Below are 26,332 nucleotides of genomic sequence, written 5' to 3' on the forward strand. Positions count from 1 at the left end.
AGAACAGCCTAGCTCCATCCTCCCTGGAACCCCCTTTCAGGTAGTTGAAGGCTGCTATCAAATCCCCCCTCATTCTTCTCTTCTGCAGACTAAACAAACCCAGTTCCCTCTCCTCATAAGTCTTGTGCTCCAAGCCCCTAATCATTTTTGTTGCCCTCCTCTGGACTCTCTCCAATTTGTCCACATTCTTGTTGTAGTGGGGAGCCCAAAACTGGACACAATACTCCAGATGTGGCCTCACCAGTGCTGAATAGAGGGGAACTTTGCAAATCCAACTAAATAACTCCATTCTCATATCTAATTGGAGCATGGCAATGCATAACAGGTTTACCAACTAGTATGTCTGAATGGCAGATGCTTCTAATGTGCTCACGCACTCTGCTTTGCATGCTCAACTACACTTCCTGAGCTGGTGCCTTCTACGAGATTTAGGCCACAGTTCTGAATGTTGCCAGAAAAAGAGGAATAGATGGAAACAAGCTGGTTTAGCTGTGTGCAGATATAACACAATTGACCCCTTTGCTAGTGGTTCCATCCAGGCCAGCCAAACTGCAAGGATCCCATGTGGCTGATGTAAGGGTCGGTTGTGGTTCAATATTTAATGCAAAGAATTTGCCTAGCTAAGGACACTCTTTTGTATTGCATGCATGGTCCTTCATCATGTGTTCAGTCTTTCATTTTTACCAATGTGGGCAGCTCAGGGTAGGTTTTCCATATTTATGCTTCTGCCAAGTATTTTCTAAGTTCATTGCACACCTACGCCCATGTACAGGTGGTGTCTAATTATGCATTTGGGGTCAAAATCATCTGAATAAATGAGCTTTGTACAGAGGGATTCCAAAGTGGGTGGGTAGAATATTTCCCATTCAGTCTGTGGCGTGTCCATAGAGCTCTGTGGGTGCTGGCCACTCAAGGTTCGACTTGTAGCTTCTCAGGGTATGTCTACATGACAATTAAACACCTGCTCTTGGCCCATGTCAGCTGATGGGCTCGCGGGGCCCAGGCTGCGGGACTGTTTCATTGCAGGATCCTAGAGCCCAGGCTCCAGCCCAAGGCTGGAAGTCTACAGCACAGTTAAACAGCCCGAGTCCCCAAGCCCACGTCAGTTGGCGCGGGCCAGCAGTGGGTTTTTAATTGCAGTGTAGACATACCCGCAGTGAATCCTGATTCCTAGCATGTTTGTCAGCAACTCTTTGCAAGTATTTGAAACTGGATCTCGTTTGATTGAACACACAGGTCACAGGCTGTGTTTCTCTTCCCTGATAGGCTGAGCGTAACTCTCTGAGAATCAGTTTTCCAGTCTGAGTTTAGGATTCACTTTCAGACACTGTTCTCAGATGAACACACAGACACAATTAAAATGTTCTGTATGATCGTTCCTGCTAGTAAACTCTTCCTCTAGGACGTTTTCAGACTGTCAGTACTTAAGGGCTAGATGACCTAAAGGCCCAGAGGCAAGAATAGGGGCAGGAGGCACTTGAACTACAACTCCATAGAGGCACTGCAGTAACCGTAGGCAGAGGCAGTTTCATGCTGAACTGCTTCAAAACAAAACTATCTGGTTCAGTTGAACACAGTGAAGTGTGTTGATTTCAGGTGAGTCAACCCCGAATGTTTTGTATAGATTTTCCTGGCAGAAAAGCCGTTTTTTTCTGGTCAAAATCAAAACTTTCTGAGAGAAATTTTGATTTTTGCAGTAACTTTATTTTCCATTTCAGATAATTTTGACTGAAAATTCCCAGCCACCTCTACTGCTCACCATTGTGAGCCGAGGGTTCACCATCTAGTCCACAAAAAGACTGAGTGGGGGGGAAAGTGACCTTGGTTTCTAGTTATAGAAAATGTTCTGCGGTGTTTGACCCAGACTCCGCTAAAAGACTCGGAAAACTCAAAGTTTAGAACTGCCTGTGTTACGGTCTTGTGAATTATCCCAGGTTCACTCTGAGAATATTGGAGAAATACCATATGCGCCCACTGAGACTGAAACTTCCAGTTGTTAATTATTTTCCTTGAAATTTCCCTCATGGCACCATTATGTGCCTCATTAAAGGAAACCAAGCGTGAGTCTCACTGAGTGCACAAGGAAAGCTGGAGAGTCAGGATTATTATATCATTCAAGTGCTGCTGATGTGCTCTTGATGCTTTTTTTTTTATTAGGGAAGCTCACATTAATTAAGATAATTTCTTTTAAAACCCTTCCATTTGGGGCATTTTTCTAGCTGCCCTTTTACCTTATAGTCACAGGTAGGTAACGCCAGCCTTTGGAGAAGTCAGACAAGACAGGCAATGGCCAATTCTGTCTCTGCTTCTGTGTCCATAGAGCTACTGCAGGTGCTGGCTACTCAAGATTCGAGTAACTGTCTCTACTGCAATTAAAAAACCTGATGCTGGCCCGTGCCGGCTGGCTCAGGCTGTGGGGCTGTTTAATTGCGGTGTGGACATTCAGGCTTGGACTGGAGCCTGAGCTCTGGCATTTTCCCACCTTGCAGGAGTCAGGGGGAGATGATTCCACCACCATCCTGTCCCCGCAGCAAGCAGAAGGAAGCACATACCAAGCAAAAGGGGGAGCTGCTCCCACCACCAGTGAGCGCTACAAGGGGCAGAAGAAAACTTTTATGGGACTCCCGCACTTTCCTGTGCAGGGGATGGTGGTGCAGAGAAGGACCACTCTTCTCCCAGAGCTTTACGGGGGGGGGGGAGGAATGTCACTCCTGAGAGTCACTACATTGCATTCCCTCCTGAGGTTGAACCTGCCAGCGCTGCTGTAACTCTTTCTCATTTCTCTATTGAAGGGAGAATGCTTCAGTACTTTGGTGCATCCTAGAGCAGGGCATAAGAACGTATGGTAGGTGCAGTGACTCCCTGGGGTTGTGGGAGAGTCTTCTTCTCCCCCTAACTCCCTCTAGGCTTCTCCAGTGTGGCTTCAAGATGGCAGTAGCTCCTCTCGTCATTCCCACACAGGAAGATGCAACCTATGTCCATTCAGTGTGAAGCTCTGTGTCCTCTGGTGGTGACCGAACCACAGCGGCTGATGAACCTGCTACAGACTTGGCTAATGTACCTTGGTCTCATTTCAGGTAGTTGAGACTCATGCTTAAAAAACTAGAGGTCCCAAGTTCAACTGCTGCTCCCCAAGACCCACTCAGGGGGATTGTGTTGTGTGTGGTGGCTCATCAAGTGACTTGAGCTGAGTGGATCAACTACTATCTGTGGTCCAGCCACCATTAGAGGGGGAGAGAGCACTGAGTGTGGGTTACGTAGTGTGGAACCCCCAATGCATTTCACCATTACTCTATTTTTCTATAATGCCACTTGAGTGTGATTGACTTCGTGTTTTCCTGTTTTGTAACTAAGCATTCTTTTTGTGTTATGCCCTCACAGATATATATAGCTCTATAACAGATACACTCATTTATCTAAGGTTATAGGGGGAAAGTGTGTTATACTATACCGCTGTTTGCTTCTTCATTTGTACTTAGAAGCTATGTCAATATAAGAGATGGATCACGGCTGTGATGTCCAAATCCCAGATTGCTAGGTTTAGGCGAGGGTTAATGGCTTGGTTCGAAGGTCCATTCAATTTAGGTGTGGGATTTAACAGTGCCGGAATCTCTCATGAGGTTCAGTCCAAAATGTAGACGTTTTGGGAGATCAGTCATTAGTCTGAGATTTCTGCTGTCTTCATTCTCATTAGATTTTGGCTGCATCAAACTGGACCCGAAATATAGGTTCTTTCGGGTGTGGATAAAAACTGGAACCAAACCAGGAGGAGCAGGATTGGATCCAATGATCTGAATCTAAAGATTCCTTGAAATTCAAAATCCAGGTTTTGCGGTTTCTCATTTGGCCTCTCTCTGTGGCATACATGGAAAAAGCCACAGTGAATGTTGTACATTCAGTCTTGACTTTTGTCTTTCTTGACTTTGGGATGTTCAGGAACGCAACCTTTGTAGTCTATTATGGTCATTTTCCTGAGTTCAATAGTTTGAATCCCCTTCCATCTGAGCATGTGAAAGTATTTCACAAACATTCATGTGTTTAATCTCAAGAACATTCTGAGGTTAGTCATTATCCCCATTTTGCAGATGGAGGAAACTGAGGCACAGAGAAATTACATGTGGCTTGCCAACTCTGGAGCAGTGAATTATTAACAGAGCTGGGAGCAGAACGCAGACCTTCTAAAGCCCAGTCCTGTGCTTCAACCAGTAGATTAAAATATACAAAAACAATAAAACAATGACAAAAATGCTTTTATCAAATATATCTGGTTTCAGTGAAGCTCAGGTATGCAAATTGCAAAATGTTTGTTCAGCAGTTCACACACAAATATCTGGTATGTGTTTTGGGTTTTTTTTATGCTCCTCTCCACACATTCAAGTTCTATGCACGCTGGCAGAAAGTCCTTATGACCCACACTGATTCGTAGTCATTTACAGATGTGTCTGCACAAAAAGCAGATGTACAGACCTGTGACAATTTTGTTTTTGACCCTCAGATATTCCTATAATGCCTTCGCATCCTACCCAAAATGGAAAGCAAAGAGCAGAATCCACTGGGCGCTCTTCAACATACAACAACAAATACCTCACGGTTCCGCAAACCCGGCCTTCGGTGCATTTTGGCAGAATCAATGGGGCTTTTGAGCCATCTGCCTGCAGGGAGGCCCACAACTCCTCGGTAAGTAGGATTATTATAATCATTGACTTATTCCTCTACTGCTCTTGATAAAGGTGAGGGTGGGATGATGTGGGGGGAGGGAGGGAGAAAGAGAGGGAGCATCAAATGTTCCTTCTGTATGTTACAACGTGGCTCTATTGTGAAAAGTAACTAGGCAAAAAATGCCACATTACTCAACAGATCTGCTTCCTCTGTCTATTCTGAGTTATAACTACTGACTTTAGCCACTACGTCACGTTTTTACTCCTGTTCGTCTGGCAGAGCCAACACTCTGTCAGAGGGTGGGAGCTGGATTCCGTTCCCTCTTGTGCAACATCAATAGAATTGGTTACTGATTTCCAATCACTTACTCCAGTGCAAACCGGCTGAAGGTCATATGCACAGGTGTCACTGAGGGCAGAATCTGAAGACAGTGGAGATGTACAGCTGCAATCTTGGATGCAGAACCTTTATTACAGGACAGAAGGAAAGAATCCATCCTGACATGTAGAGACTCGGAGAAGTTTGCAGGACCTGTAGTTAGATCCTTCACCTCCATATCCCCTGATCTATGCACCGTATAAATTGTGCACCCTTGTTCTGAAATCGTTAAGAAACATGGAACCCAAGATGCCATTTTTAGAGTCAATTTTCTAAGTAAAACAGCACATTAGCCTGTAGCACCTATAAGACACTGATTTCTACAATGAGAAAGAAAGAATGGGCAGAATGAGAGAGGCTGTGGACAGAATCTATAACCGTTTAAAGTTCTTCCTGTTTTATATTTTGCAAATTGCATTTTGTTACCAACAGTTTTAGCTGCTTATGTATTTTGTTTTCATTTTTAACAAATTCTTTGATTGCAAAAACTCCCGCCTGATCAGGAAAGCATAGCAAAATAAGGGCCTGATCGTCTTCTCTTTAAAGTCTATGGGAATTTTGCCACTGACTTTAGGGCTTGATCCTAATGCATTGGTGTGACAAAATCTTTACTGTGTTCTATGAGCCACAGAGAAAGAGAGATCTGCAATCTGCTTAGTCCTGTTCTCTGCGTAGGCACAGCAGCAGCGTCCCTGTGATGTTGCTATGGGGACCTCTCAGGTGGCAGCTGCTAGGATGAGACACTTGGGTACCTACAGATGATAAACAGGAAAACACCCTCAGCAACTCATCTACCCAGCCCTCCCTCATTCCCTTTCCTTCTGGGCTCTGTGTGCATCTCTCACGTGCACATGCACCCCATATAAGGGGAAGAGGGGGATAATACTTGAAGATTATCTTCTCTAGAGCCAGCTAATGGATTTCCCTGGATTGCTGCTGGTGCCAGCAACCAAGGGATGGTGACATCATTACCTGTGGAGTGTATTGCGTGAAGTTTTCTGGAAGGGAGGCTAGGAACCTGAGGTTTGGTGTTTTCATTGTGGCAGGAATGGATCCAGAAAGTCTTCAGGGACTGCCCGTGAGTACAGTGTGACAACGACTCGGACTGTAGAAGGGGAACATGTTATAAAATGCTGTATCCAAAGTATCTTTAAATTCTGTGTGTGTAAGTCTAGGTGCAGAGGGTATATGCATACTGTGTAGCTGTAGAGCTGTATGTATAGAGTGCAAAGGGGGAAGTATGGAGGCAGTCTGGTCTGTGCATGGAGGGCTGGTATGCAGAGGGACAGGGATCTACGAAAGGACATGGAGGTTGATAGTAGTTTTGTGTGAAGACAGGAGGTGAAGCTTGGTTGTGGGAGATGTCAGGATATAATCCATATCAATGTGCATAGTTGTCCATATGAATAAATTATCTGTGTTGATGCACATTAAAACCTGGGAAATTCCCACACCAAAAATGTCATTAACTTTGAGTTAAGGTTGCTAGATGGCATAGTCTACTAAAACCATAAAAAAAGAGAAAGGAGTAGTTAACTCATTCAGTACCCCGTTTGTACTGCCTACCTTTGAGAAGAGATTGCTAGACTGCGTGACCCACCAACACTCACCATAAAAAGAAAGGGTGTTGAATGGTAAACCATTCAATTTTCTATCTACACTACATTTTCCCCAGTTTCAAATACCTCCCTCCACAATCCACATATCTCAACTTCTATCCCAAACAACCAACTTACATTTAAATCTGGCCATGTTATTTGCTTATAAAATCATGTATTTCCATTAGCATTGGCATGGCTCTCATAAACTACACTATACCTAGTTCTGTATTGGAGTGTATGTAAACTAGGCATGAGATTAGATAGCAAATGATGACAGTGTGAGTTGGTTTTCTATACAGTTTAGGAAAATGTATGTGAATGGGTGACCTACATTGTGAGTGACTGTTGTAAATTTGGGATTAGATTTTAATGTAGCAGTTACAGAATTGGAATCCACATGGATGTACTATGGCTATGGTCAGAGTTGAGGCTTCATGGTTACTGTTTGAGTTTAGGCTGGAGACGTGAGCTCTGGAAGGGAAGTGGCTGAGGTGGAGGGGGGAACTGATGTAGGGTGATGTAGGATGTTGAATGGTTTAAATTTGTATTTCCTTTCTTTTTATGGTGTGTGTTGGTGGGTCATGCAGTCTAGCAATCTCATCTCAAAGTTAATTATAGTGTATGTCAATACTGATAATTATCCATCATTTAATAGCGATCCATATGAGGGGTGGTATTCTCTCTAACCTCCACAGCCCTATTGTCTCCCATATCCCCTCTTCCCAGCCCAATCCAGTCCTGCTTCTCCTGGTGCCCTGAAGAGCTGAACTCCATGTCCTTGTTCTGACCTCCGATTCCTGCCTTTCGCCCGTGCACAGTACAAATTGCCCCATGTTTCCCCTGGGTGCAGTCTTGCTCCATAAACATGCTCACAATCCATAATATGACCCCTACTTTCCTATGGCATTACTCTCTTAAACACTGATACATACCAGTGTCAGGTGTGTGTACAAAACCCTAAGGTACCGTTTCAGTGTTTGCCATGCACATGTAGGTGTCCGTGTGTTTTCTCAGGGTGTGTGAGAATGAACAGGAGATAAGTATGAAGGATTCGGTTGCCTTTTGGAAACAATGGCAGATTGAAAATTGCTGGTTTTCTTCACAATTCTTGGTTTGAAGACAAAGGAGATGCTCTAAATTACCGTGTCTGAGCTCTGCTTCAACATTGCTCCTTTCCTTTATCTACAGTTCATCCCCATCATTTACTCAGCTAATGCTTTCATGTGCTTGTACAAGAGTTAGGCCGTGAGCTCTGCTGCTCTGGATTTGTCTGCCTGAGACTTGTCTATTTCTCTTTCAGATAATTAACAATTACCTGGATGGGACCCAAATGGGGGCCAGAGGCGGGACATCCCCAGGTGGGATGCATTTCAGGGACAGCAAAAGGAAAGTGGATTATGTCTTAACCTATCACTACCGAAAGCGCGCCGTTCAGCACCAGCGACGCAGTGGCTCCCCTGGTCCCTTGCACAGACCTTCTTCCTTGGCCATTATTTCTAATGGGAAGATGGGGAAAAGTCACTCTGAGCAGCAGCAGAACCCAGGCCAGAACGCACCCCAGCAGCAACATGTGCAGCCAGAGGCTCAGCTGATTGAGATGAGCCCACTGGACGCCCTGGAGAAGGAGAAACAGGAGCAGAGGGAGGAGTATGAGCGCAACCTGGTGGAAGCTGGGCTGGAGATAGAAAAAGACATTGAGGTAAGAGGACAAGGAGCACTCCTTCAGCATGGCACTGGGCTGTCCATCAGCAAAGGGCTGTTGCCTTGGTTCAGTACTGAAAATGAGTACGTGAGGAGGAGAAATGCAGCTCAGAACCACTAGTGGGTGGAACAGCCAGGATTCTAGCTTTTTTTCATGAAATGTCATTACTGAACAAAAGCCCAGTGCAGCACAGAGCGTTATGATTTAATGCAGGCAAAGGTTTCAAGTCGGTGGGGACATAAGCTAATTGTTCATGTTGTAGAAACATTGTACTTACTGAAGATGGACATAAGAGACACCCCTCTCTTCAAATGCAGATTATAAGCCTGATTGTCCTCTCACGTAAGGCCTGATCTGAAGCCTACTGAAGTTCATGGACATCCTTTCATTGACTTCAAACCAGTGTGACTCCATTGACATTGCTCCTGACTAGGGGTAGGTCTACACGATAGCTGTGAGGTGAGCGTCCCAGCCTGCTAAATGTAGTAGTATGGCCATGGCAGCATGGAGAGCAGTTGGCTAGCTGCCTGAATACAATCCTGCCTGACTCCCTAGGTAGGTACTTGGGCAGTTTGTCTGAGTTGCCTCCTGTGTCGCCACATATGTCTGCCTGAGCTGGGACTCACACCATCCATATCTGTGTAGACATATCCTGTTGCTGGTGTAAATAAGGAAATCCAGGCCCTGTGTTGGAGTCTGACTTCTAATTAACTCATGGAAATTGCCCTCTGAGCCTCTTCTCTCATGGTTAGAAATGTGTTACAGATAAACTAGAGGTAGAGGATGTCTTGTGTCCACAGTCTAGTGGCTATCCTACACCAAGATAACAGACTACTACTGCGCAAGCTAATGGGGTTTATCTTTTAGTTCTGTGCTTTAGTACTAAAGATCCCTGGTTCAAATCCCATTGACAACTAAAGGAGGGGCTCTTTTTAAACTTCTTTCAGAAAATGCACTTGCTCAAAATATGGGAAAAGGGCTTTTTTTCTAGAATTGTGTTTGTTGGAGCTGATTTATTTGATCATTTATTTATATTTAAAGTGTTATTCACCAAAAACTTCTTCTATTGAAATTTTACTAAACTAATTACATCATCATTTAATTGGAGAGAGGCTCTGATTGTGGTACTTAAACCTTGTTTTCTTTTCGTAGTGAAAATATTTGGTGTCTAAATACTCTTAGTACATTTGCATTGAATTGTATTTTTTCTGCTTAAAACTGATTCACCATTAAATGTTATAAGTGATTTTCAATTTTCTTAATTAGATTTTAATGGGATTATAATAATCTTCTTAAGTAGATACATGGAATACAAAGTGATGTTATGCCTCCTGTAGGCTGTGTGGCTGTTTTCTTCTTTTTCTGGATTTGGTGGTACGGAGTCAGTTCATACTTGATCAGAAATAACCTTTTGAGTATGACTTTCTGAAAACTGCCTTAACTTACATATTAGAGAGACAAGAGGGGTGAGGTAATACCTTATTGGACCAACTTCTTTTGGTGAGACAGACAAGCTTTTGAGTTTACACAGAGTTCTTCTTCAGATCTGGGAAACTAACTCAGTGGTCCAGCTAAATACAAGGTTTGAACAGATTGTTTAGCATAAGTAATTAACATGCTGCTGGAATACTGTGGCCAATTCTGGTGTCCACAATTCAAGACGGCTGTTGATAAATTGGAGAGGGTTCAGAGGAGAGCCACATTACTGAGTAAAGGATTAGAAAACGTGCTTTCTAGTGAAAGACTCAATGAGCTCAAGCTATTCAGCTTAACAAAGAGAAAGTTAACGGGTGACCTGATCACAGTCTGTAAGTACCTCCAGGGAGAACACACATTTCATAATGGGTTCATCAATCTAGCAGAGAAAGATGTTGCCCAGTCCAATGGCTGGAAGGTGAAGCAAGACAAATTCAGACTGGAAATAAGGTGTAAATTTTTGACAGTGAGAGTAATTAACCATTGAAACAATTTATCAAGAGCTATGTTGGATTCTTTATCAATCTCTAAACAATTTTTAAATCAAGATTGGGTATTTTACTGAAAGATATGTTCTAGGAATTATTTTGGAGGAAGTTCTATGGCCTGTGTTATATAGGAGGTCAGACTAGATTATCACTATGGTCCCTTCTAGCCTTGGAATATTTGAATAGTCTTGAATAATATATTGATTAATAATGATAATACTTAGCACTTTTTATCCATAGATCTCAAAGCAAACTCTCATACAAAGAATTTCAACATCATTCTCCCCATTTTACAGATGGGGAAAACTGAGGCATAGACAGACGTAACCAATAGCTGCCAGGTAGAGCTGGTCAACACATTTTTGTCAAAATATTGATGGTGGGAAAATGGCCATAAGCATTGCCTGTGTTGAACAGAATGAGGCTGATTTGAAAATGTCTTTCAGTAATTTCCATATTATGCAAAAATCTGAGTGTCATGAAGTCAAGAGAAATCTGAGATGGAAGAGACCTACTAACCCACATGCTCTCTTTCCTCCGGGGTCTAGTGCAGGGATTCTTCTCTGTTGTTTTTTTTAGTTTTTTCCTTTCCTTACCTCCCTCTGGTTGATGGGATCCTTTTCTTATAGCGTTACCAATAGTTGGACTTCTCTGAATATAATGGCTTCCCTGATCCACGTTTCACTTTAGATTCTCTGAACCAGATCTTGGGATTGTGGCTAATCTACAGCTCAGTGGGTTGTCTGCAAAGATAGTTAAAAGGTGTGTTTTAAGCCATCTTGAAACAGCTTCAGTGCGTGACTGGTCCCACTTTACAGTCAGAGCAGTGCTCAGGATCCTCTAACTTATGTAGATTGCAAAAGTTCCCAAGGGGGGAAAAACCTAGGTTACAGGTTGGCTTGGCTTATGTGGCATCCCAGCTGAGGACTGCAGCAATACCAGTTTTTCTCTGATATACTAGCAGGAGGGGAGGCAAATGGCATAAGAACCTCTATGATGGCTCTGTGCTAATACTAATCATCCTTGCACTGGGGTTGTCCTCCTGAGGCTGGATGCAGTGGCTTTAGAACCATATTCCACCACCACTATGTCATACTGCAGCCACCCCCCTCACTCACATACACACACACACACACACACACTCCTAGCTTTCTGGCCAGCCAGGCAAGAACTTAGGGCGTTGGGCCATTATCAGTAAAGGAAGGACATTGCAGCAATGCCCCCGGGTACAATGACTGAGGCTTGCAACTCTTCGGTCACCTTATGGTTTTTTAATGGCACTTGCTCGTGGGAAACAATGCACACTTTGAGCTGAAAAGTAGCTTAATCTAGGATCTCTGTTATCCCTGCCCTTTAATTAGTCTGAGCATCATTAACCTATCCCGGTATCTGGAACATCTAATTAGTTGTCCACTCACCTCACAGCTGACTAGATTTCATACAGTCATTGCTTTTGTGAGCTAAATATCTTTAATTGCTAAGAGTTTCACTGCTAGAACAGGGGAGAATGTAATGTGACTTAGAAAATAAAAAGGGAAACTAAATTTTAAGTCTACAATTTTCTTTTTCTAGAGGCTGGAATATAAAATGTTTTCTATTGAAAGAAATGCCCCCATTGAGGGGGGAAAAAAAGCTTCCCATGTTTTAGCTTGGCGTCTTAATAAAAGCTTTCATGTTTATTTTGTGTCTAATAATAAATAACTGGATAAGGCAAATAGCTGATAAGCTGGCAATTCAAATAAGGAACCAGCTTTGAGACACTAAAATTGAACAAGGAATTATTTTTATAACAAAGAACCCAGTCTATAAAGAGCTCTTCCCGGAGAGAACAGGCATAACCAAAGTGCCGAGTTCTCCTTTAGGGTCCTTAGGGTGCTAACGGTTCCCAAAGTGAGAGAGGACATGGAATCATGCTTGTAGATGGGAGCACATGTTAATATGAGGGGTGAAGAGGGTGGAACAAGTCACAGGGGATGGGAAGGAAGATATGTCACTGTGTGGAGTAGGGGAGACTGGTTTAGGAAGTGGGGCTACTTTGCAAGTTTGTGGGAGGAGATTGTCTAGAAGGGACATTTAATTATTGGGATCCATAGCTACTCCTCCTGTTACCTCTCAACCTGGCTTTGCGGCATCTCTCCTTTCCTCTTAGTAATCCACAGCACATCTTCTGACTAATGCTGACTTTGGACCCAGGTGTACCACCTGCCTTCTTAGTGAATGCTGAGCACGCAATGTGCAATGCTGAAAGAGAAGTAATCGTGGGTGGCCCCTACTTCACTGTGTCATAACTTTCTCGGAAATCTGTGAGGCAGTGGATGACAGGCAGACACATCTAGACCAAGGCCTGAAACGTCTGGGGCTGAGTGCACTTTGAGGAAAGTGGGCAGGGAGCCGCCACAGTAGATGGGACAAGAGTGTGTGGGGATTGGTTATGAAGTGTCCAGTGGACCAGTTATACCCAGAACAGGACAGAATCCTCATTTCAATATAATCCTCTAGAATAACACTGCATGAGGGCAGTGCCAATGAACAAGGACCTCTGGCCACCTATTCCCACCATCAGTAAGAGAAAGCTTTTGTCGGTAAATCGGTGAAACCAGTTTTTCCCTATTTAACAGCCGCTTCTTGGATAAAGTGTTCCACATCCTCCCTCTAATTCCACTCTTTGTGTCCCAGCTATGTTTATACTGGAAGCTTTTTAGGGCAGAGCCTTGTTTTTCTTTTTGTTCTATGTGGTGCCTAGCATTCACTTGGGCAAAGTAAAAATGACGATGATAATGGCACTTATTTTCCCTGTCTAAGCATTCCCTTAACTTCTCCCTTTGCTCACTTCATGCCTTATCTTTCCATAGATGTGGCCTGCTCATGCTCCACTGCCCACCATGTTTCAATACTATTCACCAAGTCTCACTCTTAATAGCCAGCTAGTGAGGTCAGCCTCCTCTTTTTTTGGTTCTGAACTCTTTGCACTAAAATAGAGCGGTATAACCCCGACATTATCAAGTCCTTCTTCCTGAATGACTTGGCATTGTCATTGCTTCTGGATAATACTCCAACTGCCAACTCCACTCATCATTTTTGTAACTTCCTTGGAAGGGAGATGCCACTTTGGGAAAGCAAGAGGAGCAGAGGCATGAAGGGGAGAGCGGACTGATGAGGCATGGAAAGGGAAAGAGAACTGGGAGGTCATAGAGACAGGTGCTGGAGACTGATGGAGATGCAGGTAGCCAGGGGTGGATGTGGTGTTGGGAACCCAAAGGAGGCATGGAAGAGTACAAGGAAGAGAGTCTTTCATCCTCATTAAATATTTGAAATATGGACAATTTTCTTGCTATTTAAGTGCTAAACACTTTTAGTGTAGATAAAAGGCTCTTCTTCTCTCATCCTCCATCTCTATAGCCACTCAGGTGTAACTCACCTCTCCCCTGTCAGGTAAGGAATTTCCAGCAAGTTCCCAAAGACTCTTTATACTTCCCCCCACTCATTATCACTCTGCTGCCCCCAAACCTGAATTCCCCCACCCGCATTATAACCCCCTTGTTTTGTTCTCGAATGGAAATATGCTGTTGGATTATATATTTATTAAACGCGTGGTAAAGATCTCAAAAGGCATATAGCCCCAATGTTCAGTGTGTCACAGTTCTACATGTTTTCTTATCGTTTGATGTGTTGGTGGAGTAGAACATTTTTATGAATGATTGCTCTGTTTAGTATTATGAAGGGAGATGGTTATGCAGTGATGTAGATTCATGCAAGAATTTGTAGAACTAGTCAGTTCTACAATGCTAAAATGCTTCTTAGGAACTTACTTCTTAGGAACTTACTAGAGTTTGAGTTAAGGAGATTTACTATGAATATTTTGACATGTGATGTTGAAAATTTTAACTGTCCTAAAGCTTCAAGTTTTTCCATTTGTCTACTTTCCTTAAATAATTATTGCCCCCCCCCCCCTTTAATTTTGTGCAACTGTGAAAATTAATAATTAAAAATTGATGGTATCTGTCAAAATTATTTAAAAAAATAAAATTCTGGCGAGCCTAACTGTAGATAATTATAATTATTTTTATTATGTTAGTGGCCAAAATATAGGAAGATAGCCTGTATCCTTTTTTGGGCAGAGACTAAATTCTAGATTGACCTAAAAACTGGGTCACCAGTTTCAGACACAGCCCAGATTAGCACTGACCTGACGTTCTTACTGTCTGGTGGCATTTTGTGAAATGAATTAGCGGTCTCCATTTAATTCTTAATGGACAAATTGATTTTTCTTATGCCGTCACTCACATTTGGGAGGAATACCCCATAACTATCTGCAAAACCAACTCATTATCGTTCTTCAGATCCCTCCATAAAACTCTCCTTTGCTGTAAGGCCTACAAAAAACTTGACAACGGTTACGCTATCGGTGTGCTGAGACCACTGCCTGTCATGCTGATCAATACTGCCTCATTGTTTCCTTGTACTCCCCTGTTAGCCTGCAGCCATCTGTCGTGTCTTTTCTGATGATGATGATGGTGATCTTTGGGTCAGAGAGTGTCTTTCTGCTCTGTGTTTGTAGAGCACTGAGCGCAGTGTGTTCTGGTCCATGACTGGGTGCTGCCTCTAAACAAACAAAGAATAATTTGATTATTTTTACAAACAACAACAAATTAGCCAAGTAGAGTGCTTGTGTTTTCATAGCTGAAAATTTCAAATTTTCAATCCTGTTGATTCTTATTCATAATTGTAGAGTGATTAGAACAGGGTCTTTCTCTCATACTGTGTGTGTGTGTGTGTGTGTGTGTGTGTGTGTGTGTGTTAGATAATGCAGGGCAAATTCTCTGCTGACATAAGTGGTGTGCAGAGCCATTATCAATGATGGCTCAAAATTATTTCAAAAGGATTCGGAAACAATTGGGGCATGCGCTAACAAATTGGTTTGTACATATTAATAAAAATAATTAGCACCTACACAGGTGGTGTGAGGTAGGTGTTAAATATTAATCCCATTTTACAGAGGGGAAAGAGAGGTATAAGGGTAAATGACCTGATTTCAGGCAATTGGAGTTGTGGGTGGGTGTATAGCACCTCCTAAAATCAGGCCGTAAATGATTTGCCCAAACTATCCACACAGTAAATCTGCAGTGGAGCTGATCATTGACCCTATGTAGCTAACGCCCATGCTGTGCAGTAATCAAAGATCATCCTGAGCAGGCATCAGTAATTACTTGCCTCACATTCTACATCCTATTGGACTGGTCAGTTGCCATGGGCATTTGTGCCTGACACTCTTCCTCCACAAAACCAAATTACTGGACCAAGACTACATTGGCAGAGCTGTCATTAAAAATAATACATTCCTGGCTTTCATGAGTATTCCACTCGACCATACTGCATGTCTGTAGCATGTTAATGTAACAAACAAACACCTGCCCAGCTTGTTGGTAAGTCAGTCCCTGAAAACAGTTTTTAATTATCAGTGGTTTTGTTTGCAGCAGAAATTAATCTGTAAATTAAATCCACAGAGACAATCAGAAGACCAGGGATAACAGCCCTTCTGGGATGGCTAACTCCACAGGTGACACTGCAGTAACTAGAAAGCCTGCAGAGGAGACTAGAAGGCTGCAGAGGAAATAATGCTCCAGCAGAAAGTTCAGATCAGGGCAATATTATTCATATTCAGTGTTGTTTTTTTCTTGCCAAGATAAAGTTTTGTTTTTTTTTAAAAAAGGGCTAGATCAGAGGTTTTCAACCTGAAGGGAAGTGGGGGCAGGAGGTCCTGGTTACCCTGAGTTTCCCATACAGCTAAATGGGAAGTGATGTCCTGGGTAGATGGGAGAAGGATCTGGGCATGGCAAAGGTAAGGGGGAGGGGAAGGGGACCTACAGTATGCAAAATAACTTGAGAACCACTGGGCTAAGTGACTCTAACCCACAGCTGGTGCACAAGGGAGGGGAGATAGTGCAAGGATCCTTCACACCGTCTCTGTCTTGTGATTCTGTACCCGGATTGGGCACAAAGGACCTGTGGTCAGGAAGCTCCAGAACTATGTAAGTTGATCACTGCCAGTGGCATTCTACTTTGCAAAAGAGTTTGGGTGTCTGCCCTTGCCCCCTTCAGCAAAAGTTCTACATGGCTTATTTTTGTAGCAGGAGTAATCACTATAGGGAAGAAATGATTCCCTCTCAGATGCTAACTAGAGCTCTTCATCATCTTTTCTGGTTTTAGTGCTACATAGTATAATGTTAATGAAACACTGTTAAGGGTTCCAATCCGACCCACATTAAAATTGTTAAGCCCCGATGGCAAAGTGTTTTTTAAAGAAAACAAAGTCTATTACTGCAGCAGGAAGGGGAAAAATAGCTATTTGACTGGGAGGGTTTGCTTTGGATCTTATAAGAACACGTGTTTTTGCGTTCACCATACTAGCGCTTCATCAGCTAATAAACACACATTATTCTCCGAGGAGAGCTCACATTATTTAATGATGCACTTGCACAAACAACCTTTTGTCACGCCAAGGTGCTGAGCAAACTGAAATGGTTGCCATATAAAAATGGAGGAGAAAAAGGTGCTGCCAAATGGAAAATACAACACCAACACAAACTGTTTCTTTAGCTCTTTACAGAGCTGGGAAGTGATTCAAAAAGGATGTTGATAAATAGGAGAGAGTTCAAAAAAGTGCCCCAAGAATGATTAAAGGACGTGAAAACATGCCTTACAGTGATAGACTCAAGGAACTCTATTTAGCTTTAAAAAGGGGTGACTTTATTTCATGGGGAACAAATACTTGATAGTGGGCTCTTCAGGCTATCAGAAAATGATACAACATGATCAATGGCTGGTAGCTGAAACTAGGTAAATTCAGACTGGAAATAAGGCACATCTTTAACAGTGAGAATAATAAACCATTGGAACAATTCACCATGGGCATGGTGGATTCTCCATCAGCGATCATTGTTAAATCAAGATTGGATGTTTCCCTAAAAGCTATGCTCTAAGAACTTCTCCAAAATAATTCCATGGCCTGTGTGATACAGGAGGTCAGATTAGATGAGCACAATGATCCCTTTTGGCCTAGGAATCTAAGAATCCTAAGAGGTGCTTGTCACATCCTGGATGGCCATCCAGACCAGTGAAGAGCTGTTGCCTCTTACCTTGTAGCCCCAACCGCTTCACAATGCATTGGTACTATAGCTGTTTGCTCGGGGTGCTCAGTTAGCAGCAAGCAAGCACTCGATGTCTATGTATTGGGCAGCCCTAATCCAATGCTTTGGGTCCTGGAGCCTGCCTGAAATACTACAGAATTCCACTGGTCTCCTCCAGCCGTGGTTAACAACTAGTATGGTGACTCTACACTGTCCTCAGCCCTGAATTTTCCCCCAAACATGGGTTTTTTTGAATGTCCAGCACTGTCCTGGATCAATAAGAGGAATGTTAAGGTTTGTTGCTTCTTTAAAGAGTCAATATTTAAGAGTTTGTTACTGTAAATGGAGTTACTAAACATTTGAGTTTAAACACAGCACTAGATTGGGTTGGATTAAGAATAAAACAAGTGTATTTGAGAAGGGAATACAAGCATTAAAGTAAAAAATGGTTACAGGAGAAATAAAGATAAAATGCTTTCTAGTAACTAAAACTTTAAACTTTATTCAAGGTAAAATCCTCACTATACATTTCCGTTAAGATGGCTGGTTGGCTCTATCCCCAGAGTCAAAGGACTGGTATCTTTGTCACCTTATGTGAAAGACAGATAACTTGGGGTTTCTTGACTTCTCTCTTTTACAGTCCAATGAATTTCTGAGATAGATTCTTCTGAAGGATACCTCCAGATAAAAGTCTCTTTCCAACTTATTATCTTGATGGGTCTGTTTGCATGATATGTAAATGCATTCTCATTGTCTTTCAAAGTACTATGAAAATCACTTCCAGGAAGGGAAACCACATTCCTTTCCTAAGGTGAAGTAATTTTTGCTTAGCTGACAAACTCAAATTATAATTCTTAAAATGTGGTTATCACTAACTTTGCATCAGTTGCTTGCACCTACATTACGCAATGATAATAACCAATGAGTTATGAGCTTTTCATTGTCACCTGGCATGACCCTTATCAGATACATTTCATGACATTAAAGGATGGGGTTATGCTTGAACTGGGTAAGCCAGCTGCATTTCATTACCGGATATATGGGTGCTTCTTGTCCTTGGCTCTTGGGCTGTTCTTAATGTCATAGTGCTGATCACCCCCAAGTCGATGGGAGCTGACATTGTACAACACCTTGGTGAATTGATCCTTAATTATAGACAGTGGGAGAGACTTTCAAAGATACAAAGTCAATGAGAGCGGGGCACCAAACTGCTGTATGTCTTTTTCAAAATATTCCCCACTCCCCCCCTCATTCCCTCTCCCACCAGTATCTAATACTGGAGGGCAAGAGAAAATCTAGGGGAATAGATAAATGAGGTAAATCAATGGCCTGACTTTTTGGTGCATCCCAGGCTCCTCCCTGAACAAGATCTTAGAGGGAGATCAAGTTGACTTTACATCATCTTTGCACCTCGTTTATTCTGGAGCTGGCTGGGGGCTGTTTTGGCTCAAGTTCAAGGACAGATCAGCCTTGCAGTTTCTCTGATTTGTATCTAGCTGCCTGTGGTCCAAATGTTCTGTTCTGGCAGCTTAGGAATGGCTGGAGTATTTAGTCACATTTAGTACATCTATGACTATAATATCATTTTTTAGTACATATTTGTTTACTTTGTGGGATTTTTTCCCAGCCACACTTCTTGCTCCAGGGGCTGTGACGGTTGTGTAGAAAGCCAATACACAAACTCCATTCTAAGTGGCTGACCTTATAAGTAGAGACCTTATACAAACTCCATGCTTGGTGGGAACTCCCACCACTCTGGGGCAATTCCTTCGTAGCTGGATCCACTGGCCTCCTGTCCTCTTTCCGTCAGCAGAGACAGCATAAAGGAGCCATTAGACAAGGATGAATCACTCCCTAAGTGTTTAGATGAAAAGCAATGGTGTCTCCAGGCCCAATCCTGAAAGTCCTCGGCATACATTGATTTCAGTGGGAGGGCATGTAGGATCAGGCTCTCGATACAGAGAGAAAAAGGAAATGAAGAACCAAGAAAGTCTGCCAAGGGCTGGACATAGCTACATGAGGCCAAGACTTGGGGGGAAAAAATTGGTGCCTAAATTTAGGCTCCATAATCCATATTTAGACTCCTAAATATGCAGTCTGATTTCCAAAAGTGCTGAGCACCCACTTGCTTCTATTAATGGGAGCTGCTGGGAACTCAGCACTTAAGAAAACCAGGACATTTATTTATGTGTCAAACTGCAGTATGTCACATTGGTACTATTTTCAATTTTTAAAACTTTTTGCAGAACAAATAAATAACAGTGTAAGGATTTCACAAAACACTGTCAACATCCACTGGGACATATTTCACAAGCCGATTGTCATTGAAAGGCTTGGTGATTGCAGGCAGGTTGACAACAGAAATTCAGCTGTCATCGGTCCATTCCCTCGCCTCCCTCCCACTGTAAGCTTCTGGTGAGGGAGGTGGGACAAATGTATGAAGATTAGGATAGTCCTGTAAAGATCAGGATAAATGACAACCCTTTGATGTGGACAGGATCCTGCATTCTAACAAAGACGTGGGCTGCCAGGACAGTGCTTGGCATGAGAAGCATTTCAGCCTCTGTAGATTGGGACCTTTGGAGATGGTGCCCACAACTTCGGCTGAGTCGAAGCACGATTTGTACAATACGCAGGCAGCAGATCTCCTAGTGCCTGCTAACTTAAAAGGGAAAACTGCACTAGATGAGCCAAATAGTAGGTGTGATAAGCATTTTCTCAGCTAAAAGTTGCTCTTTACGTCCATCGCAAGGAAAATAATTTTGCTCAATCACAGGAAAGGATAGCTAATATGAAAAACATATTGTATGTTTGTTTCTTTTGACCCAGACTAGCAATTATTTTTGCATGAATAGAGCAGCTTGGGACAAAATTTTCAGTGCGGTGGCCAGGAGTCAGACTGTGCAATTCCCATTAACGTTAATGGGAGTTGTGTGATTAAATCCCCATGCACAACACGGAAAATTTGCCCTTAAGGGGAGAATTCTCAGCTTGTTACACATGTTTAAGAATTCCCTGCACATTGAAAATGATCCCTCATGTACACGAATGCGTGCTCACAATGATTGGCCAAGAAGCAAGTAAGAGAGTAAGGACCAGATTCTGATTTCGGCTATCTGAAGCAACTTTGGTGACTTCAGTGGAATTACTCCAGACTTGAACCAACGTAACTGAGATTTGAGCATCTAAACCAAAGGGTTTAGAAAAAGTTCCTCAGCCTGAAGTGTGTTGTGGTTTTTTTTGGTTTGTTTTTGTTTGTTTTCTTTTTGGAATTTCTTTAAATATTCCAGATCTATGCTCAAACTGTCAGTCAGGAATTTATAATTACTATGCTTGCTTTCTTCTTCAGTCCTTTCATCTGTGTAATCACTTTATAGTCTTATTGAATCAGCTAGGATTGAGATCCTTTTAAGATTGTTATCCTTTTAAGAAAATTTCCTATGTTGTTATGTGTATGATTTTGCAACTTTACTGTTGGACCTCTTGAAAAACAATAGAACAAATATTGAGAGAGACGTCATTGGTCTCTGTGAGGTTACTGTTCCATCCTCTGATAATCATTCATGGGTTTATGTGGAATCAGAATGTATTGTAGATTTGCTCATTGCCTCTCCCTCACCTCTTCATCTCCTGAAAGAATGTTCTGCTGCCATGGTTGACCTGTTGACCCCTTGATCCGAGGTTGGCACACATCTGCTTGGACAAACAGCACTATTTTTTGGCAAAAATAGGCAAATAGCAAAGCAAAAAGAGGCAAATATAGTGCCCATCTTTAAAAAGGGAAAAAGGAGGATCTGGGGAATTACAGATCAGTCAGCCTCACCTCAGTCCCCGGAAAAATCTTGGAGCAGGTCCTCAAGGAATCTGTTTTGAAGGACTTGGAGGACAGGAAAGTGATCAGGAGTAGTCAGCATGGATTCACCAAAGGCAATTCATGCATGACCAACCTGATTGCCTTCTACGATGAGATGACTGGCTTGTGGATGTGGGGAAAGCGGCGGATGTAATATACTTTAATTTTAGCAAAACTTTTCATACAGTCTTCCACGGTATTCTTGCCAGCAAGTTAAAGAAGTATGGGTTGGATGAATAAACTATAAGATGGATAGAGAGCTGCCTAGATCTTCAAGCTCAACGGGTAGTGATCAACATCTCAATGTCTAGTTGGCAGCCGGTAACAAGCGGAGTGCCCCAGGGGTTGGTGCTGGGGCTGATTTTGTTCAACATATCCATTAATGATCTGGATGATGGGGTGGATTGCACCCTCAGCAAGTTCGTGGATGACATTAAGCTGGGGGAAGTGGTAGATAGGCTACAGAATGATCTAGACAAATTGGAGGACTGGGCCAAAAGAAATCTGATGAAGTTCAACAAGGATAAGTGTGGAGTCCTGCAGTTAGGATGAAAGAATCCCATGCGGATCAACTGGCTAAGCAGCAGTTCTGCAGAAAAGGAGCAGGGGGTTACAGTAGACAAGAAGCTGGAGATGAGTCAAGAGTGTGCCCTTGTTGACAAGAAAGCTAGTGGCGTACTGGGCTGTATTTATAGGAGCTTTGCCAGCAGATCGAGGGAAGTGATTATTTCCTTCTATTCGGCACTGGTGAGGCCACATCTGGAGTACTGTGTGCAGTTTTGGACCCCTACAGAAAGGATGTGGACAAATTGGAGAGTCCAGTGGAGGGCAATGAAAATGATTAGGGTGCTGGGTCACGTGACTTATGAGGCGAGGCTGAAGGAACTGGGCTTGTTTAGTCTGCAGAAGAGAAGAGTGAGGGGGGATTTGGTAGTGGCCTTCAGCTACCTGAAGGGGGGTTTCAAAGGGCCAGATTTAAGTCTGCTTTACACAAATGTAAAACTGGAATAATCCCACTGAAGATTCTGTAGTTTTACAGTGGTGTGAATGAGATCATGATCTGGCCAAATCATTTCATAGCTAAAGCTGTGACAGTAAATTTAACTGACCTTTGTATGACAAATTTGATTGTCATTATATAATCATAACAAGCTAAGTCATATGACATACTGATTGACAATTTATGTAAAGGAAAGGCACGTTTTTGCATCTTATTCCTCTAGTAAGACTAAACATGCTTGCTAATAGATTGTATGTTTAAAGTGTGGCTCTACTCTGAAATGTGACTGTGTAAAAATAGTATTGTGAGGGGGGCGTATTCAAGTGGTATCATCTGCCAATGACTTCCCTGTCAAATCTGCTAATCTGACAAATAAAAAGATTATGATCTTTTTTTAACTGACAGATCTGCAAATTTACCTTGAGATCTGAGAGTCAAGCTGGGTTCTTTTCCAGTTCATGCCTCAACAATAAAAATCTTACTTTCTAGAGTTAATTAACAACTTTGTTGATGTTGTCTGAGCTGGAATGGAATTCAGATCCCTCATCCAAAGTTTTATTGGCTGTACAGTACCACAAGAAATAAATAGTAGTAGTAAGAAATAACCATTCTTATATAGACATTTTTTCAGAGTAAAACTATACAATTTTATAAGCTTAGATTTACATACATAGTGTAGCAGTTTCTATTACAGAATATATGGTGGCCACTACTAAAATGTCAACTCCTACCATACAGTGATATCTGAGATACTGCCAGAATTTCCCCTTCCTTAGGAGACCAAATCCTGAGGTTATTTGGTTATTTCTCAGACAAACTCCTATTACAATCAATGAAAACTCAAGCTTTGGCATAAGTTTGCCTGAGGAAGAACTTAGTAAAGCCTCAGTTCAACAAAGGTTTTAAATGTGTGCTTAATTTTAAGCATGTACTTAAGTGCATTGCTGAATCAGGGCTTAAAATTGAGGGTCAGAGTCTGCACCCCGTAGTCACATTGGGACCGAGCTAAAGCCTACTGAAATATTGAGAGTCTTTTCATTGACTTTAATGAGCTTTGGATCATTAATCATAATGAGCTTTTGGGTAATCTCATTGACTTCAATAGGAATACATATATGAGTGAATGCTATGTAACTTGACTAAGCGTTACAGAATCTGACCCTGAGTAGAAGGACTTCAGGATTATCTCAACAGTTCTCCGCCTCTGAGCAAGAGCAAGAGGTAGCAGAACTTTCTTCTGCTATTAGTTTTTTTGCTACAGAGGCCTGGTCTGCTACTGAGCCACCATGAGCTTTGTGGTGTGGCTTATATAGTTCTAGGCAATCAAGTCCATTTCCTAAACTTTTAAAGAAATTAAAACTGAATTATTCAATGGGATATATTTGGAAATAATGCACCGTATTTTTCCCTGCTCTTGTGTGACAGAAATATGGGAAGAAGAAGACCCAAAAGAACATTGAATGTTGTGTAATTGTGCAAAAATATGAACAGATTCAAAGGCTGTCTAGAGAGAGTTACCAAACTGATGTTTTGGTTGAGTGCACTAGTGAAAACAAGCAATGAGATTTATGAAAATTGCAAAATAAGTAGTGTTTCCAATGAGGCATTCAATGGATTTTAAGATATGCACAAACATACTGTGTACTATCAGTGTACAGTGCCATATTATTATAAAATCTGGTTCTTATTTCCTATAAATTTCAAATTGTGTGGTAACACAAGGGTTGGGAAGTCTTGCATTTTTGCTTTGCTATTTCATTTCCCTTAAGGCACAAAATACTCTGTCATTGTATCAGATTACTATTCATATTCTATATGCTATACACTAAATATCTTTTTGCACAGTTGAAAGTCGGTCAATGACTGGCCACCTGATTATGGTCTGTATAGAAGCGATTAGTTCATCTTTTCATATAAATCTTCATGGTTCAATAGCAATCCAAAAGAGAGACTTAATTAAAATATGATTTTGTTGAACACTCTTGTGATATTTATTGAAAAATCTAAAACTTTCCAATGTGTCAAGCTCTACCATTGTATTATTTTAGGAATAGCATTTGCTGACAATTTGTTTTGAGAACAAAGTTATAGACATTGAAACTCACAGGATCACATCATTTCAATTAGAGTTGTTTAGCATCGGATTTATTCATCTCACAGATTACTAACTTTGTGGCAAAACCGGCAATATGCATGTGGATCAATAATCCTTTCTGAGCTTTTGTAATTGGTACAGAGCATATTAGTCGCTGTTCTAGAGCCAGAGTGGCTGCAATTACTTTAATGGAGTTACTATAGCTTTACACCAATGGAACTGAGATCAGAATCTGGTCCTTGGTGATTAAAGTAAGTAAAGTGTGAAGTAAATATTGCTAGTTTGATAAGTGCGTACATTATTATTTAACATTTATGTTGTGGCCCATTGTGCTTGGTGCTGTACAGACATAATAAAAATGACAGCCCCTACCCCATTAAGCTTACAATCTAAAAGACAAGGCAGAACAGGCGGAGTAGACAAAAAATGTGTTGGAGTGGAATCGTGGCCTGAGTTTCAAAAGGGTTAATTCCCCAGTAGGTTCCATTGAGGCCATTGGGAGCTTGGCACTTTTAGAAGTCTGGCAGGTGACTAAAAATGGATGCTTTTCCCATTCACTGACTGGTTGCAGTAGCAATCTTTATGCTGTACTGGGGACAGGGATTGCTTCCAGCAGGTGTCCCTTGGGGACGAAGCTGGACAAAAGGAGTAGGGAGACTACCAGTGTTACGGACTAAAAAATGATGCAGCAGATGAGTACCCTGTATGCAACAGGGAGCTCTAGGAAACATTGTGACTCATTAAGCTTGTCCCTAGAGTAGGGTAGCTTTGCTCCTCCACCCCAACTCTACTTTTATAGTGCAGTCTGATCCTATGCATTTTGTTTCGCAATCAGAAATACATATTTGAAGATTCAGGGCAAGAAAAAAATGCATTTTCCTCTATACAATTGCCTCTCTTTTTTTTTTTTTTTTTTTTTGGAAGCACTATGAATACTCTTCTGATGCTACTGCCACGGTCTTCTCCTACAGTCCTGACTTTTGTTTCAACATGACAATTTCTGGTTTTCTGGTTCAAAACTATGCTAATTGACTGAAAACAAAAGTTAAATGGAGGGGGAAAAACGGTCAGTCAAAATTGAACATTTTGAAATGATTGAAACTAAGTGTATCGGGTGACTTAAAATGGAAAAAAATAGATTTTTGGTGTTTGTGAATATTTTTGAGATTTTGGCTTTTTGTCTCAACTGGAGATAGGGAAAATGTAGAACTCTTGAAAATATTTGCAGGATGGGAAAACAGTTTCCCACCCAGCTCATAGATTCTAAGGTCAGAAGGGACCAAACTGATCATCTAGTCTGACCTCCTGCACATTGCAGGCCACAGAACCTCACCCACCCACTCCTGTAATAGACTCATAACATCTGGTGGAGTACAGAAAATCTGTCAGTTATACTAGTTTATTTTAAATCTGCAAGAGAACCATGCCCTGTGCTGCAGAGGAAGGTGAAAAATCCTCAAGGTCTCTGCAAATCTGACCCAGGGAAAAATTCCTTCCCGATGGCATTAGCTCCCGTCCATCTCCTGGCTTCGATCCCAAGATCTCATTGGCTGTCAGCTACAGTAATTCAGGGGAGAACAACTTCCATGGTACCATACAGTGATTTCTCATGGAAAACACTTAGGCATCAGTCAAAAACTAAATCTTAAGATCTGCTTCTGTTGTTAAATGTTTGGTCAAGTCCAGACTATTTCACAGGCTGTTAAATCTCAACATCAAATATTTTCTTGATGTCCAGCTTAAAAGACGTGTGTGTGTGTGTGTGTGAGAGAGAGAGAGAGAGAGAGAATTTGGTTGTCTTTCTCTTGCCAATGCTCCCACTGGGATCATCATGCATAGAACTGAACTCGATAGTCCAGGTGTCAAGACTGATACTCAGCTAGTGTAAACCAAAACAGCTTCTTTAAGTCCCGTGGAGCTATGCTAGTTTACAGCACCAAAGAATCTGCTCCA

The 26,332-nt window shown here is 42.0% G+C and overlaps 1 protein-coding gene across 1 annotated transcript in view; it reads left to right on the forward strand.

Annotated features, from left to right (window-relative positions):
* The window catches only part of ANO2 (anoctamin 2), a 203,830-nt gene that overhangs the window by 1,732 nt on the left and 175,766 nt on the right, over window positions 1-26,332 (forward strand). Inside the window, exons 2-3 of the mRNA XM_067531024.1 lie at window positions 4,496-4,677; window positions 7,939-8,337. Coding sequence (XP_067387125.1) covers window positions 4,507-4,677; window positions 7,939-8,337 — 570 coding nt within the window. The 5' untranslated portion in view covers window positions 4,496-4,506. The remainder of the gene's footprint in view (window positions 1-4,495; window positions 4,678-7,938; window positions 8,338-26,332) is intronic.

This window comes from Emydura macquarii, unplaced genomic scaffold (genome assembly GCF_026122565.2).
Source record: "Emydura macquarii macquarii isolate MOO-44397 ecotype Brisbane River unplaced genomic scaffold, CSIRO-AGI_Emac_v2 contig_3122, whole genome shotgun sequence".
Taxonomy (NCBI): domain Eukaryota; kingdom Metazoa; phylum Chordata; order Testudines; family Chelidae; genus Emydura; species Emydura macquarii.